At 56.1% G+C, this 17,741-nt stretch overlaps 1 protein-coding gene and 2 pseudogenes across 1 annotated transcript; all 3 read left to right on the forward strand.

Moving 5' to 3' along the window:
- Window positions 1–1,449: 1,449 nt before the first annotated feature.
- On the forward strand, window positions 1,450–3,256 carry LOC142765345 (uncharacterized). Its single transcript, XM_075866123.1, has one exon. It carries the CDS (start codon window positions 1,721–1,723, stop codon window positions 2,996–2,998), a length of 1,278 nt encoding a protein of 425 aa, XP_075722238.1. The 5' UTR covers window positions 1,450–1,720; the 3' UTR covers window positions 2,999–3,256.
- Window positions 3,257–8,280: 5,024 nt separating this feature from the next.
- LOC142766553 (U2 spliceosomal RNA) lies at window positions 8,281–8,448 on the forward strand (annotated as a pseudogene).
- Window positions 8,449–16,932: 8,484 nt separating this feature from the next.
- On the forward strand, window positions 16,933–17,101 carry LOC142766199 (U2 spliceosomal RNA; annotated as a pseudogene).
- The last annotated feature ends 640 nt before the right edge of the window (window positions 17,102–17,741 follow it).

A 17,741-nucleotide genomic window follows, 5' to 3' on the forward strand; every position in this document is an offset into this window, starting at 1 on the left:
CGCGCCTGTACACCAGGCGGACGATACGGGTGACGACCAGCCGGGTGATGACTCCAACCAGGCAGTACCGGCAGGCGATGACGTCAGCTCCTCGGAGGAGTACGCCAGCCCAGCTGTGGACGACACCGAGGAGCCAGCTAACCAGCAGATGGGGCGCGTCGTCGAGTTGTCGGCGCCTACCGAGCAGGCGACGACACTCGCAAACAACTTTGGCGAAGCGGGGCGAGAACCCGCCGAACCGACAGCGCCCCATGGTGACGTCACCGGCAGCAACTACGGTACACAGGACGAGGCAGCTGACACCCTGGGGCCCGAGAGTGCCTGGTTCCTGGCGGAGGTGACGGCAGAGCTACGAGACCTTGGCCGGAGCCCTGTGTCGGAGGAGCAATGGGCGCGGTTCGAGCCCATCCTGGACCGCGCCGAGGCAGCCATCGTTGACCATCTTCGGCTGCCCTGTCGGGGCTCACGCCAAACACCACCTCGGCGTGAGATAAACCCCGACAATGCTTCTCTCATACAGGGACTTTACAGGAGAAACCGGCGACGGGCTGTCCGCCTCATCGCGGAGGGCCCGTCCGAGCTCTGCCCCATCAACCCAGGCACCCTTCAAGGCCACTTCACTGAACTCTGGGCCCCGGTAGCCGTGGACACAACGCTCCTCAGGTCACGAGCCCCCACAACAGAGGAGATGGACACGTGCCCCTTCCTGCCAGACGAAGTCGCAGCCAAGCTCCGAAGGTGCGAAAGCACAGCTCCTGGGGAGGACCGTCTGACCTACCACCACTGGAGGCAGGTGGATCCTGACGGGCGGTTCCTGGCGGCGGTGTTCAACATCTGTCTCTTACACCGCCGCACACCCCAGAGCTGGAAATCATCGAGGACGATCCTGATTTACAAGAAAGGCGACCGCGAGGATCCTACAAACTGGCGACCCATTGCCCTTGGTCGAACGATCGCCAAACTGTATGCCGGGTGTCTCACGACCCGGCTGCAGCGGTGGTTGGGCGACCATGCGGTCTTGTCCAGGTGTCAGAAGGGCTTCCTGCCGTACGATGGGGTGTTTGAACACAACTTCGTGCTGCAGGGACGCCTGGATGACGCCAGGACAAAAGGTGGGGAGCTGTGCGTAGGTTTCCTCGACTACGCCAATGCCTTTGGCTCGGTCGCCCATCAGGCCCTCGTTGAGGCTGTCCGCGGCGCCGGCGCAGGGGAGACCTTCGCGGAGATCGTGGAGGAGCTCTACCGCGCCAACACCACCTGCGTCGTGGCAGCAGCTGGCACCACGGAGCCTATCCCCATCAGAGCTGGCCTGAGGCAGGGATGTCCACTGAGCGGCCTGCTATTCAACTTGGTGGTGGATCCAGTCATCAGGGCAGTGCAGGGAGGCGATAAGCAGCACAACATCCTTGCTTACGCCGATGATCTGACTCTGCTCGCTGGTGACCCCACCACCTTGCAGCGCCGTCTCAACGTCGTGACAGCCCTCTCGGACCGGCTGGGACTGCGACTCAAGCCCGCCAAGTGCCGCACCCTCCACCTATCCGGGCGCTATCCGGTGGGCACACGGCCCACCACTTTCACCGTTGGAGGCGTCCCGGTTCCGGCACTGGCGGACTACGAGGGGCATCGTTTCCTGGGGCGACCTGTGGGCTTTCGGGTCCTCCCGGACCAAACGACCGTCGACGAGGCCATCCACCTGGGCAGGAAGCTACTCTCCTCAATGCTCACCCCGTGGCAGAGGCTGGATGCAATTAAAACTTTTTTATATCCAGCTCTCAACTTCGCCATGCGGGTGGGCCTCGCCAGCAAGGGAGAGTGGCAGCGTCTGGATGACGAGCTCCGCCCCCTCATCAAGAAGACCCTGTACGTTCCGGCCAGAGCATCTAACGACTACGTGTACGGGAGCGCACGGGCCGGCACTGCAGGGATCCCTTTGGCGGCGGAGCTGAGTGACATCTGCCGGGTGGACGGGGCCTTCAAGCTCCTGACGTCGACGGACTCGGAGGTTCGGGAGCGGGCAAGGGAGGCGCTGCACCAGGTGGTCTCCAGGCGGCTCCGACGCGAGGCTGACGACGAGGACATCGAGGCCTACCTCTCGGGCGACACGGAGGGCGACTTCAGACAGACCCCATCTCAACTTCAGTCTGTCTGGACGGAGGCCCGCAAAGCCTCCCGTCGCCTAACTGTCGCCTGGGAGCTACAAGACCAGGGCGCCCGCATCACCTGCGGGGAGGCCACGGTGTCCGCACGGAACCGGAACAAGCTGGTGAAAACTCTCCGGGCCATCCTCAGCCAGAACCGGGACCGTTCCCTCGAGGCGAAGCCAAACCAGGGCAAGGCGATGGCGTGTGTAGCGGCGGACCCCGCTAACTCCCACTTCATGCGGACCGGCCGCTACACCAGGTTCAAGGAGTGGCGCTTCATTCATCGAGCCCGGCTTAATCTCCTCCCCCTCAATGGCACACGTACCTGGGTACCTGCAGCAGATAAACGGTGCCGACGCTGCGGGTACAGGGAGGAGACGCTACCACACGTACTCTGCCATTGTATGCGGCAGAGCCGGGCAATGACGGAGCGCCACAACGCCATCGTCGCACGTATCAAGAAGGCTGCCCTGGGAAGGTTCACCGTCATCGGGGAGAACCAACAGGTCGGACTTCCCGGCCTGCGCCCTGACCTGGTCCTGGCACGAGGCGAGGAAGCCTTGATCCTGGACGTCTGCTGCCCTTTCGACAACAGACTGCAGGCGTTCCAGGAAGCCCGGAGGCTTAAGGAGGAGAAGTACGCCCCCTTACAGCGACATCTCCTCCGACGGTTCCAGCGCGTTTCCGTCGAAGCCATCGTCGTCGGCTGCCTGGGGTCGTGGGATCCGGCTAACGATCGTGTCACGCGCAGACTGTGTTCAAAGAACTATCTGCGGACAATGAAACGCTTGTGCGTCAGTGACACGATCGCGGCTTCCACGGACATTTACCGCCGCCACATCGGTGTACAGTGACATTGTATAGCCAAAGTTTTTAGAGTTGCGATTTTTTCCATACTTTTAGACTTATACACCTTTACAGTTTTACCGTTTTTAACTTATGTGTACTAACAGTTTTTAACCCTTTTGTTACCAGATTTTAACTTTTACACTTATATCAAGTTTTCTATTGAGTTTTTCCTAACCATTATGATGTTGTTGTGTCTGAAATATTGAATAAAAAAGTCTGTTCTTATCAGCTTAATATCTGATACGGATCCTATTTGGATCCAAGATATTGCTACGGAGAGGAAGAAAAGGAAGAGGTGCGACTGACAGGCGCGCGACTGGGCCAATCAGCCATTGTGTCTCTTGCCTGTAGTTTTTACTCTGCAAATACATCTCGCTCAGAAGCAACCAACCTCGTAACATATTGGTGAGAGGTGCTGGGTAACCATCAGGCAACGGAGCTCCGCAGCGGACGTCGCATCGCCCTTCCAGCCATGGCCAATGCTCAGCCCTCCGCGTCAACGTCAGCGTCTCCGACGAACATGGCGTCGCAACCGTACGTTTTCACGCCTCTCAAGGATCCCGGTACATTCTGCGGAACCGATGGCGTCGACGTTGACGATTGGCTGGCCATGTTTGAACGAGTGAGTGTGCCGAACAGATGGGATCCCACACTTCAGTTGGCTAATGTGCTGTTCTATTTGAGAGGCACGGCCAAGGTGTGGTATGAGAACAATGAAGAAGAACTCACAAGCTGGGACCAATGCAAAGCAAAGATGCGGGAGGTGTTTGGCAAAACCGCCAGTCGGAAGATCGCCGCCAAAAAGGAATTGGCCTGCCGTGCCCAATCCCCTACGGAGTCATACCTCGCTTACATTCAAGACGTGCTGGCCCTCTGCCGAAAGGCCGAAAGCGACATGACAGAAGGTGACAAGGTGGGACATGTTCTGAAAGGGATTGCCGACGACGCGTTCAATCTCCTGATGTGCAAGGGCTGTTCCACCGTAGACGCGATCATCAAAGAGTGTCGTCAGTTCGAGCAAGTGAAAAGTCGCCGCATTCTACAAACATTCGCTCGACTCCCAAACACCGCTGCAACATCTACTTGCGAGGACCAGTCAACACCACAACGTGCATCGCCGCCGGGAGACCTTACACGCATTGTTCGTCGTGAACTGGAAGCTATGGCGCCCTCGGCGTTCTATTCGCGCAGTACCGATGCCACTCCTGTTACTGTTCCTCTTGTTCAAGCCATCGTGCGCCGGGAGCTTGAAAACATCGGAGTGCATTCCGTGTGCCATGTCACCGCGCCTAGAGTCAGCGAACGCCCTTTCGTGATGCCCTTCTCCGACCGACGGTCTTCTCCACGTACTCGCAACCCGGCTGAGTGGCGAACTGCAGATGACCGCCCTATATGTTTCAACTGCCACCGCGTTGGACATATTGCCCGTTACTGCCGCAACACATGGTCCTCGGCACATCGCGCAACGACCAATATGACCCGTTTCGACGATACCGCCCGCACCTTTCCACCTGCCGAAGAGCCCAATGCCATTGACCATTCTCGGAACACTTGGTACAGCCGCTCGCCTTCACCACGTGGGCACCAGTCTCGATCGCCGCAAACACGTCGCCCATCGTCCCGTTCGCCGCAGCCACGGCGCTTCTCGTCCCCCGTGGCTTCCGGCCGCGTTGTCTCGGAAAACTGAGAAATGCAGCCCCCGGAGGTGGTGCTGCATTGACGACTTCCGCAGCAAATCCTCTTTCCGTTCCCACCAGACGAAGTGTAATAGACGTTAAAGTAGACGGCGAACCTGTACAAGCACTTGTCGACACCGGCGCAAGCATTTCGGTCATGAGTTCAAGCCTACGCACACGTTTAAAGAAAGTTCTGACACCAGCGGCTGCACAAATGCTCCGTGTGGCCGATGGCGGCACGCCGATGGTTCTCGGTCTGTGCACTGCCCGCTTACGTATAAAGGACCACACTACTTCTGTCATTTTAGCCGTGATTGACCACTGCCCTTATGACATTATCCTAGGCCTGGACTTCTTGTCGAATCATTCTGCTCTGATCGATTGTGCTACAGGCGTTCTTCAGCTAGAGTTGCCTCAGATAGTCGCTGACCCCCCCACTGCCCCGCCGCGCCTGTGCTCTCTTCAGGATGTGCGGCTGTCAGCTCAGGCAGCCACCTTCGTCGTTTTGACCGCACAGCCCCAAGTTCCCGATGGTCAATATGTCCTCCTTCCTCTCGCCGACGTCCTCTTGAGCCGCAACATTGCCATTCCCCATACGCTTGTGACTGTTACTGACAATTGTACCTCGCTTCCACTTCTCAATTTCAGCTTGTGCCCTCAAGTGCTTCCTCGTGGCATGTTCTTGGCCAGCGTATCTAATGCTGACGAATTCGAAATAGCAGCGCTCACCACCGAGATTGATTTACTTCAGTCTCCAGTAGCGAACAGCACCTGTTCTCGGCCAGATCGTTTCTCGAAGATGATTGCACCCGACCTCAACCCTGCGCAAGCCAATGACATCCATCGCCTTCTCGCGTCATATACCGACATTTTTTCTTTCGACGACAGACCTCTAGGGCAAACATCCACTGTTCAGCACCGTATAAATACTGGTGACGCCAGTCCTATTCGCCGACGCCCCTATCGTGTCTCCCCCACTGAGCGTAGAGTTATCCAAGCAGAAGTGGACAAAATGCTCAACAAAGGTGTCATAGAACCATCAAGTAGTCCTTGGGCCTCCCCTGTCGTCCTTGTGAAGAAAAAAGATGGTACCTGGCGCTTCTGCGTTGACTATCGCCACCTAAACAAGATCACACGAAAAGACGTGTACCCGCTACCACGCATCGATGACGCGTTGGACTGCCTACACGGGGCTACATACTTCTCGTCTATAGATCTCCGGTCCGGCTACTGGCAGATTTCTGTCGATGAAATGGACCGCGAGAAGACGGCCTTCATTACACCAGATGGTTTATACCAGTTTAAGGTCATGCCTTTTGGACTATGTAACGCCCCTGCCACATTCGAACGAATGATGGACTCTCTCCTGCGTGGTTACAAGTGGTCTACTTGTCTTTGTTACCTAGACGATGTGATAGTCTTTTCATCTACTTTCGATAGCCACCTGACCCGTCTCGCTGCAATTCTCGCAGTCTTCAGAACAGCTGGGCTACAACTCAATTCCAAGAAGTGTCAATTTGGTCACCGTCAGATTGCCATTCTGGGCCATATTGTAAACGCCGATGGTGTCCAACCAGATCCCGAAAAGATCCGCGTCGTCCGTAGCTTTCCAGTGCCCCGTTCTACATCCGACGTCCGTAGCTTCGTCGGCTTATGTTCCTACTTTCGCCGTTTTGTGAAAAACTTCGCTGACGTTGCCCGGCCACTGACAGATTTGCTGAAGAAGGATACCACATTCTCATGGGGCCCTGAGCAGGCTCAAGCGTTCGCCGCTCTCATCGGCTACCTAACTACGCCCCCCATACTTGCCCACTTTAATCCTTCTGCTGCCACAGAGGTTCGCACCGACGCCAGTGGCCACGGTATCGGCGCAGTTCTCGCTCAGCGGCACCACGGTAGACAGTGCGTGATAGCTTACGCCAGTCGCCTGCTTTCTCCCCAGGAGATGAATTATTCCATCACCGAGAGAGAGTGTCTAGCTTTAGTTTGGGCCGTCGCCAAGTTTCGGCCATATTTATATGGTCGCATTTTCACTGTCGTTACGGACCACCACGCCCTCTGTTGGCTGACTTCTCTGAAGGACCCGACTGGACGTCTGGCTCGCTGGGCTCTGAGGCTTCAGGAATTTTCGTTTAGCGTCAGCTACAAGTCTGGCCGTTTGCACAAGGACGCAGACTGTCTTTCTCGATATCCGGTAGATCCTCCTGATCCCGTTGCGCCTGACCTGGAGAGCAGAGTAATGGCGTTTACAGACGTCAGCGATATGCGCATCGAACAACGACGGGATGAGTCATTGCGCACTATCATCGACGCCATCCAGTCTGACAGCCATGACGCTGAATCCCGTATGTTCGTGCTGCATGACGGCATCCTCTACCGCCGCAACGTCACCACTGAAGGCCCTGAGCTTCTGCTTGTCATCCCTCGTCATCTACGGCCTGCCATACTTCAACAACTTCACGACGCACCAACAGCGGGACACCTCGGCGTTTCCCGCACATACGACCGCGTGCGACGTCGATTTTTCTGGCCTGGATTGTACCGCAGCGTACGTCGATATGTCGCCACTTGCGACCTCTGCCAGCGCCGGAAAAGACCTTCTTTGCTGCCAGCTGGATATCTTCACCCAATTGAAGTCCCCTCTGAACCATTTCATCGCGTGGGACTCGACCTTCTTGGCCCTTTTCCGACGACGACACTAGGAAATAAATGGATTGCCGTCGCCACAGATTATGCGACCCGTTACGCGATAACAAAGGCCATGCCAACCAGTTGCGCCACTGACGTCGCGGATTTTCTTCTTCATGACGTCATCTTACACCATGGTGCACCCCGACAGCTGCTTACGGACCGCGGCCGCTCTTTCCTGTCCAAAGTTGTCGATGACCTCCTTCGATCGTGTGCTACAGCCCATAAGCTATCTACCGCCTACCACCCACAAACTAATGGCCTAACTGAACGTCTCAACCGCACGCTCACAGAGATGCTTTCGATGTACGTCTCCGATGATCATCGAGACTGGGATACAACGTTGGCCTATGTGACCTTCGCATATAACTCCTCTCGACATGACACTGCGGGATTCTCGCCTTTTTATCTTTTATATGGTCGCGACCCCATATTGCCATTTGAAACCACCTTGCCTCTCGTGCCATCTCCTTCCGAGTACGCGCGCGAAGCCATTGATCGGGCTCACATGGCTCGTCAAGTTGCCCAGTCTCGCCTCACCAGGTCACAGGATATGCAAAAAGCCCGCTACGACCACCGGCATCGAAATATAACGTTTGCCCCAGGTGACCACGTGCTCCTCTGGTCACCGTGTCGCCGTGTAGGTCTCTCCGAAAAACTTTTGTCCCGATACGCCGGACCCTACCTAGTCTTACGTCAAGTTAGCGACGTAACCTACGAGATAGCGCCATTGCACTCCAATACGTCACCAAGTTCGTCACTAGTTGACATTGTCCATGTTTCGCGCTTGAAACCCTACTTCTGTCGCACTTCTCCGGACTCTCGCCGAGACGGCGCTCCAACGCCCGGGGGTCCTGCTACGGAGAGGAAGAAAAGGAAGAGGTGCGACTGACAGGCGCGCGACTGGGCCAATCAGCCATTGTGTCTCTTGCCTGTAGTTTTTACTCTGCAAATACATCTCGCTCAGAAGCAACCAACCTCGTAACAATATTAAACTTATTTTTGTGATGCGGCGGAGTGCTTGAAGCTTGCTTCACCTCCGCCACGGGTTGGCCCGGTATTGCACTACCTCCGGGATCGGCCCACTCACCCCCTGCGGGGTGAGTTCGACAATAAATTCAATGATAGAAGGAGTGTTCGGATTTACCCATGATACCGGGGTAAACGGCTTGGGTGCGTCGAGTGTCCGAGACGGTGGCGGCACGCCGCCCCGGCTGACGCGGTATTCGCGTGCAGGGAGTGCGCTAGCTGTGTTTACACTTACGATTGCTCTGGGAAAATAAATGTTTCCGTGTGTATTTCATATATGGAGGGTCTCTTTTATTTTGTTATGTTCACACGTACATACTCAAGTTTCTTATTTTTTTTAACGTTCCTACTCATATTAATAAAACTATTGAGGAAATTATCATTACTGTTTCGGAGGAAAGCTAGAAGTGTGTATACGATGTGTATGCATGTGCGATGTGTATGTATGTATGTGTGTAGAAGTGTGTATGTATGTGCCAAGCTATTTCCGCTTTTCGAATTCACCCGTTTCGCAACGAAAAATAAAAAAAGCCTCTAGAAAATGGGGTTTGGTTGGTGTTTCTGTTTACAGTTGCAGTGGCAAGCGAAGGCATTTTTATTTCACATCTTCACGCGGCGTCTGAACCTGAAGACGCGTGCTCTCGCCACGTCTACGCATCTACACTATTCCCCATCACAAATTAAAATCGCAAAGAACGCCACAGGACCCACTCCGCACACACCTGCTGTACGGTGGAGCGGCAAAGCCCCGATGTGCTTTTCCTATGTCCACTGACCTTTGGGGTTTGACGTCCCAAAACCACCATATGATTATGGGAAAATTTCGACCACCTGGGGTTCTTTCACGTGCACCCTAATCTGAGCACAGGGAAATGCAGCCGCCGCGGCCGGGATTCGATCCCACCACCTGCGGGTCAGCAGCCGAGTACCTTACGGCCATCAGACCACCACGGCGGGCATCGCCTTGTTGATCAAACACTTCATTTCTGAACACCATCTCATACCAGCTCATCCACCGTTGGCTCTCGTTAATTACAACGAACATCCTCGCACGCTCACCTCAATGGAATTGCCAGTTGCTGGAAGTTCCAAGAAAATTGCGCACTAGACGTTCGGACGCACCACGCACGTACCTGAAGCGACGTGGACCCCAGGACGCGTGAGATCACGCCCCGGGCGCGCTTTGCCTCCGTACCCACTCGTCACTCCTCACAGCTTCACTAAGCCGAGTATGTAGAAGTCGAAGAAGCAGAACAACAAACCAGCCAATCCCCCACAGTGGGTGTGAGCCACAAGTGAAGGTCAACAAAAACAAGCAACACCAGCGAGCGCAGTGACGAAGCTATCGTAATGGGGCGAAATAATCCACGAATATGGCTGCACGTTGACGCACGGTCGCATTTGTGCAACCACCCGTGTCTCCCGAAGACCGTCTGTCGCGCGTCTTCGACGAAAAGCGCAGGCGAGTACTTCTCCACTGATTTCCGCGACCACTTCACGACCGCCTTCGGCCGCCTCATGTCCGTCCGGCACGATCGACGGAGCGCCGCACCAGCGCCTCGTACACGCCACCATAGCACTCCTACCCCTCGGAATCAGCAAAACTCGGACGTTTTCGACCACGACAGACAGAACCTGCCGGCCCGTTGAACGCTTGAACGACATCGCAGCGTCAAGTCGCACACTCACGTTCCGTCACCCTCTGCCACATGATCCTTCATTCACCGGCTTCACAACCCACGCGGTAGACGTTTCGCACGCATTCCCGGGTCTGCCTTTCACGGCAGGACCTTCGTCGACCTCGGTGCGGTGTTCCGCCACGTCGGAACTTGCAAGGCATATGTTGAGCGTGCTGAAGCAGCCAAAGGCACCACCTTTTTGCCGATGATTGTGGGCGTCGTTGCAGAGGCGTTGCTTGGGCAGCCGGCGTAGAAGCCATGTTGGATGGGTGACGTATTCACATTTTGCACAGTCATTTTTTTTTTTTTTTCCTTCCTTCCAGACTTTGGTGCTCGAGTTGGACATGTACACTATGCATCAGTTTTTAAAACAAATGCTGTAGCATCCCTCGCGACATGCCTGATAATGTTCGCCAGCAAGCATTTGGTGTGACGTCATGGGCGCATAGAGAGTACGCATGCAAGCAAGCACGCGTGGCTTCGACCTCTGGGAAAAAGAAGGTTTCAGTTTTAACATGTTTGTAAGCGAAACTAGAAACTTCAAGCGGACTGGGGATAAAAGCAATGCCGTGAAGCCAGCGCTGCCGCTGTCGGTGCACAATGCTGGTTGTGCATGGGTGGACGTCGGAATTGCTTTGCTACTGTTTGCCCGGCTTTTGGCCAGAACTAAGTACGAGGTGTGAAAGAATGGATTTTAATTACGTGCTAATGAATTGCATCGCTTCTCGGCCTTTTGGCTAGACCAATTGTCGAGCTAGCCGTTTCTTTGCGCCCCGCGCGAGACCCAGGGTCACGTCCCGCCGACGTCGACCCCGGGGTTCAAGTCGCCAAAGTTAGTTTACGCGGCATCGCCGTCCTGCACGTGCGACCGCCGCCCCGAGCCTCGGACCTCCCTGTCCGGCGCCCACCCATCCCATGCCTGGTGAAGCAAGGCCCCCGGTCTACGCCTGCCGTCCCGGAGTCCTCCTGCTACCCACCCGGCGCCTCCTGTATCCGTGCGGCACCCGCCTCGGCTGAGCCGCAGTCCTACCAGTGTGCAGCTAGCCTGCACGATACTAGTCTCAACTAGCCACGCCTTCCTGGCAGCCAGCGGCAACGCGCACCAGAATGGCGTCAACGTCTGACCTCCCGGTGAGGGAGAATTGCTTTATGTTCACGGCGCCCGAAGGCGACGTATCGATAGATGATCTAATTGATGCCATAGAACTAGTGACTGGGGATGACAGTGTATTTGTTCTACAGCACATGGGCGGGGCTAGGTTTCTCGTCTGTACGCGCAACGCCAGTCAGGCGACAAGGTTAATGGTGGCGGAAGGCTTCCGTGTTAATGGCGAAAACGTACCGGTTGAGGCCGTAGGGCCGCCGGTCACGTACGTAAATGCCTACCGGTACCCCGCCTACTTGTCTGACGAGGTACTTAGCAACGCCCTAGCTCAGTATGGCAAAGTGAGGGGCATATCGTTTGCCACTGTGGCCACTCGTCAAAACAAGCTCAACGGGGTAAGAGTTATTAAGATTGAGATGAGCAAACCGGTGCCAAACTTTGCGACCATCGCAGGGCACCGCGTAATGTTCGAGTATCGCGGCATGAGGCGAGTTTGTGCACGATGCGGCGAAGTGGGCCACATGGCGACGGTATGCTCCGCTCCTTTTTGTAAACGGTGCGGAACTTTTGGCCATGACACCGAGGGCTGTACTAGTGAATGTAAGCGTTGTGGGGGTCACCACGGGACGAGGGAATGTTTTCGAAGGCGATCATACGCGTCGGCCGCCCGCGGGTTCCCCCCTGCTCCGGATCACGCGTCTAGCCCCGGCCAACCTGGCGGCTCTTTGTCGCCTCGCTTAGACAAGGCATCCCCACGCCTCCAGGTGCTTACGCCCAAGATCACGCCCCGTGCGACAGTGAGAGACGCAGGCGAGCACCCCACGAACATCGACCCGCCTACAGGCAGCAGCGAGGCCGATTCACTCGCCAGCGAGAGAGAGGGGCGGGAGGCGAGTGAGGAGGTTACTACTGCCTCTTCTGAGACGGAGCCCAGTCCCTCCGATACAGCTTCGGCGCAGTCCTCCTCCGCTTCACCGCAGGCACTCCCATCGGACCAGGACGACTGCGAATCTCTGCCATCAGCACAGAGGGTGCCGGCTGACGCCACCGAACGGGGAAGCGCTCTCCCCTCTGTGCCGTTAACACCGGCCAATGTGCTCGCACTGGTGACTTCGGAGGACCTGGAAGCGCGTACCCATGACTCCGCCCGGGACGAACTGCCCATAACGAGCAAGGGGTACTACGTGCTGCCCGAGGACGTCGAGCGCAACAACACCGCCTCGACTTGCCCCTCCCCTGCTCAATTCAGTCGGTTAAGCCGGAAATCAGACGCAAAGGCGGGCCAGCCGCATCCTGGCCTCGAGCAGCGGTCACGCTCGCGCTCGCGCTCGCGAAGACGCCCTGACGATGAGAGACGGGCGGCTGACGAGAGGACTTCTAGCAAGGACGCCCGGCAGCGCAGATCAGAGCTGGTTGGCCGAAGCAGCGACAGCGATGTCCCGCCACACCCGAAGTCCCAGAAGCTTGAGCAAGCGGGAGGGGGCAACGGGAGCCGCCGCCCAAGTCCCGAGAAGGCTACCAGAAGAAAGTAGCGGCGCGCCTGCTGCGACGGCTTCGTCGCCTTCCGCTCTCCTGCCTTCCCCTCACACTCCGCTCTCCCGCCTCCCCTCGCCCTCCGCTGTCCCGCTCTTACCTGGCTGGGCCCTTTCCCCTCCAATGCAGCACCCTCCTCGCTCCCCTTCGCCCGCGCTCCGCTGATGCCGAACTCGCCTGGTTATCGCGCCCTTCACCCTTCCTCCTCCCCCCAAGCGAGATACGGCGCTCCAACTGACGGATTATGGCCACGCTGCGGTTCGCGACATTAAACATTCGCGGCTTTCGCGACAGAAATAAACAGGCTGCTGTGGTGACGTTCGCCCGATCTAAGGGCATCGACCTCCTCTTTCTTCAGGAGACCAATTTCCGCTCCCCGCTTGATGTTACCTTATTCAGGCGCAACTGCCAAGTTGACGGCTTTTTTTCTTTAACATCCGCGAGGGCTTGCGGTGTTGGTGTCGTGTTCGTCACGGACAGGTTCCGACGAAAGTCGCATTGTATTTTTGGAGCGAACGGGCGCACGCTTGTGCTCGACGTCTTCGTCGACGGGTCCAGGGTGCGCTTTGTTAACGTTTATGCGCCGGTGACCAGATCGGACACAAATACCTACTTTAAGGAGCTGCACGGCTACCTGCTGGAGCCCGTCCCCTATGTCGTTCTCGGAGACTTTAACTGTGTCGTGGACTCCACAAGAGACATCCGGGGCCCGGGTCAAGGGGGCTCGACCTACCACGCCAAAGAGCTGGTGAAGATCCTCCGGCACCTGCGGCTCACGGACGCATGGGTACACGCACACGGCAACGAGTTCGTCCCCACTCGAACCTCGCGGACCACGGCCAGCAGACTCGACCGAGCCTACGTCCCCGAACGCCTTGTCCAATCCATCATGGAGTGCGAAGTCCTCGCCCTCCCCGAAGGGCTCTCGGACAGAACGGATCACCTCCCGTTGGTAACAATGGTGAGGGGGACACCTGGCCATAACCAGAGAAACGAAGCCTGGCGCCTCGATCCGGCACTCATCCAAGATCGTACGAGTGCTCCGAGAATATCCGCGTATTTGGAAGAGACGATTGAGGCTACCCCCTGCACTAGCCCGGCTGTATGGGACGACTTGAAAGCGAGATGGAGAACATTCCTGCAAGAAGAAGGCAGCGTGAGGAAGAAGCGCATCACAAGACAAATGAACGAGATACTCCGCCGCATGCGGATAGTACAGAGCGCGGACAACCTCACGGCATGCACGCGCGACTACCTCCACTCGCTGCAAGTTCAGCACGATCGTCTCTTCCGGGAATACGTGTGCAACCCACGCGAACAAGGGACCCCTGTGGGGGAACCAGCGGGACCAGCTTTAACTGAAGCACGAGGAAACGGATCCCTGCGAATCGTAGAGGTGCAACGTCCCGATGGCAGCCTCACCTCGGACCCCACCGAGATCGAAACGGTGTTTCGAGAATACTTTGAGACCGTCTTCCGCGAGCCGGACTCGTGCGGCCCTTCTCCAGAGGCAACTCTCATGGACAGTCTGTGTTCGCACCTGCCTCGACTTGCCGAGGACGAGTGCACAGTCTTGTGCGGCGCAGCAACGGAGGAGGAACTCCGCACAGCCATCCGAGCCATGCCGCCGAATTCGGCTCCGGGTACTGATGGCCTCACGGCCAGTTTCTACGTGATCTTCTTCGATGTCCTGTGTGCCCCACTCCTGGCCATGGTAAACGCGGTCCTTCAGCAGCACATAAAACCTGACTCTTTTAGCACAGGGCGCATCGCCCTTATCCTCAAGGACGGTGCACCTTCAAGCGAACTGTCATCATGGCGCCCGATCTCCCTACTCAATGTAGACTACAAGATCGTGGCGTCCATACTCAACACCAGACTGAGGACTTTCTTGCCAGATCTGATTGCCCCCCACCAGGCCTGCGCCGTGCCAGGCCGATCTATGTTTGCAAATCTTACGGCCACCAGAGACGTCTTCGAATACGCGGTCCTGAAGAGAGTCACGGGCGCCTTCCTGTCCCTCGACCAAGCCAAGGCGTTTGACAGGGTTAGGCACACGTACCTCTTTGAAGTGCTTCGCCGATTCGGGCTCCCGCAGGAGTTTGTGGCTGCCATCGAGCTCCTGTACTCTGACCTGCGCAGTTGCGTCGCGGTGAACGGCAGGACGACGGCCTTTTTTCGGTACACGAGAGGCATCAGGCAAGGGTGCCCCTTGGGCCCAACGTTGTTCGCGCTCTCGATCGAGCCCCTACTGACAACCTTGGCCAGCGACGAGTGCATCAGAGGCCTGCCAATGACCGGTACCGAAGAGATCAGAGTCTTGGCGTTTGCCGATGACATATCCCTCTTCGTCAAGGACGCGCGAAGCCTTGACCGCTTTCGCAGCGTATTCAAGCTGTACGCCAAGACGTCAGGAGCCGAGCTAAACGAGAGGAAAAGCCGAGCCCTGCTCTTCGGTCCGTTTCCTCCTGAAGCGTTGGGCGATATAGAACCGGTCAGCACTGTAAAAGTCCTCGGTGTCTATTTTACCCGAGAAGGCATCGACGCTTCAACCTGGGCGCGCGTCATAGACAGGGCTGCACAGCTTACCGAGCGCGCAAAACTGCTCAGCATGACCCTTCATCAAAAGGCTGTGGCTATGAAGACAAGCGTTTTTGCTTTGGCCTCCTATGTGAGCAGGGTGACGGTGATGCCGGCGCGGGTGGCTACTCGACTCGGCATGTTAGCGAATGAACTTCTGTGGGGCAGGACGCCACCCCCTGTAAAACGAACCCTCCTCCAGCTGGAGGTGAAGCAGGGAGGACTAGGCCTTCCGCACGCGCTCACCTCGAGCAAAGTGCTCGCTTTGAAGACGGCTCGCAAGGTGGCGCAAGCAGGCGACTATGTCGGGAGAGGCCTGCTGCTCTATTTGAGCGGCCCGACAAACAGTTGGCTGGATGCCGGTCGACACTCTGGCCCGCACGCCGAATCGCCCTCGCTCTTTTACAAGGCGGCAGCAGCGACGGCACGCATGCTGCGCAAGGAACTACCGAATTGCGACCCCGACGCGGAGCAGCCGGCCCGCATAGTGGAGGCACTCACGGCAAGCCAGCTGAGCGACGAGGACCGGCAACGAGCGGAGCAGGCTAGGCGCGACCTTTCCCTGCTGCATAGCCTGCTGCCAGCTGAAATTCAGGATTTTCTTTGGAAGAAGGCGTGGGAGGTCCTCCCCACCAGACACCGCTTGAAGCGGCTAGGCATTGTGCCCGACGACCGTTGCCCAAACTGCCGGGAACCAGAAACGCAAAAGCACGCCTTGCTTGAATGTTCGTCCGCTCGGCCTGTCTGGCGTATGGTTGCGCACCGCTTTGGAATCCGCCCCCCACCAGGTCATAAACGCAACAAGGGAGCGTTTGCACGGCTCGTGACCGCCTGCACCCTTTTTGTAGTGTGGCAACGTCGCTCGCTCGCGGAAGCGCGGCGACAGCCGGTTCGGGCGGCGCCCCCAGCCGTCGCGCGTATAAGAAGGCTAGTGTGGGAGCTCCTCTCCCGGGAACTCGAGGCCAGCGGAGAGGAGATGTTTCTCCGCCGCTGGCACACGAAATTCTTCTTCGTGAGAGAGGGCAAGCTGGTCGCACCAATCGTCAGCTACTAACCGCTCTCGGTTTTGGGCGTCACTACACTCAAGAGCGACACGTATGTGGCTCCCAAACATGGTGACCCCCCCTCGCCACTCTCCCCAGACACACCATTCTAACGCCTGTGTTCATGAAGAGATTTGTATCCTGGTGATGAAGCTTTCGTGACGTTGTGTAGCGCCGCTGGCCCCGCTGGTAGGCATCAAGACATTGCTGTTCACTGTACTTATGTAAATAACCCCCCCCTGTTTCTGCCACAGAGCTTTGTTAAGTGTATGAGTATATACACTGAGAATTCCTTTTGGTACCCGCCTCTCAGTTTGATGCTTGTAAATATATTACGCATGTATATATGTATATAGATACTGCACCTTCTCCTACCCTCCACCACCCCGTATACCACTTATGTTCAACACACCCATTCAAGGTGCTTTCTTTCCCAATTAATTTACGCTCACGATTGTAAACATGTACATAGGTTACGCATCACATTTGTATTCCGTCCGCGTAAGTGTGCACCTGTGTACATATAACGCGTCACGAAACTGTATATGCATTTTCTGTGTAGAACATATCAATGTATCTGTTGTTTTCGTCTGGAGTTAAATAAACTTCCCTTTGTGTAGTATCTGTTCTTATCAGCTTAATATCTGATACGGATCCTATTTGGATCCAAGATATTAAACTTATTTTTGTGATGCGGCGGAGTGCTTGAAGCTTGCTTCACCTCCGCCACGGGTTGGCCCGGTATTGCACTACCTCCGGGATCGGCCCACTCACCCCCTGCGGGGTGAGTTCGACAATAAATTCAATGATAGAAGGAGTGTTCGGATTTACCCATGATACCGGGGTAAACGGCTTGGGTGCGTCGAGTGTCCGAGACGGTGGCGGCACGCCGCCCCGGCTGACGCGGTATTCGCGTGCAGGGAGTGCGCTAGCTGTGTTTACACTTACGATTGCTCTGGGAAAATAAATGTTTCCGTGTGTATTTCATATATGGAGGGTCTCTTTTATTTTGTTATGTTCACACGTACATACTCAAGTTTCTTATTTTTTTTAACGTTCCTACTCATATTAATAAAACTATTGAGGAAATTATCATTACTGTTTCGGAGGAAAGCTAGAAGTGTGTATACGATGTGTATGCATGTGCGATGTGTATGTATGTATGTGTGTAGAAGTGTGTATGTATGTGCCAAGCTATTTCCGCTTTTCGAATTCACCCGTTTCGCAACGAAAAATAAAAAAAGCCTCTAGAAAATGGGGTTTGGTTGGTGTTTCTGTTTACAGTTGCAGTGGCAAGCGAAGGCATTTTTATTTCACATCTTCACGCGGCGTCTGAACCTGAAGACGCGTGCTCTCGCCACGTCTACGCATCTACACTATTCCCCATCACAAATTAAAATCGCAAAGAACGCCAC

The sequence above is a fragment of the Rhipicephalus microplus genome, chromosome 6 (genome assembly GCF_043290135.1).
Source record: "Rhipicephalus microplus isolate Deutch F79 chromosome 6, USDA_Rmic, whole genome shotgun sequence".
Classification (NCBI taxonomy): Eukaryota; Metazoa; Arthropoda; class Arachnida; order Ixodida; family Ixodidae; genus Rhipicephalus; species Rhipicephalus microplus.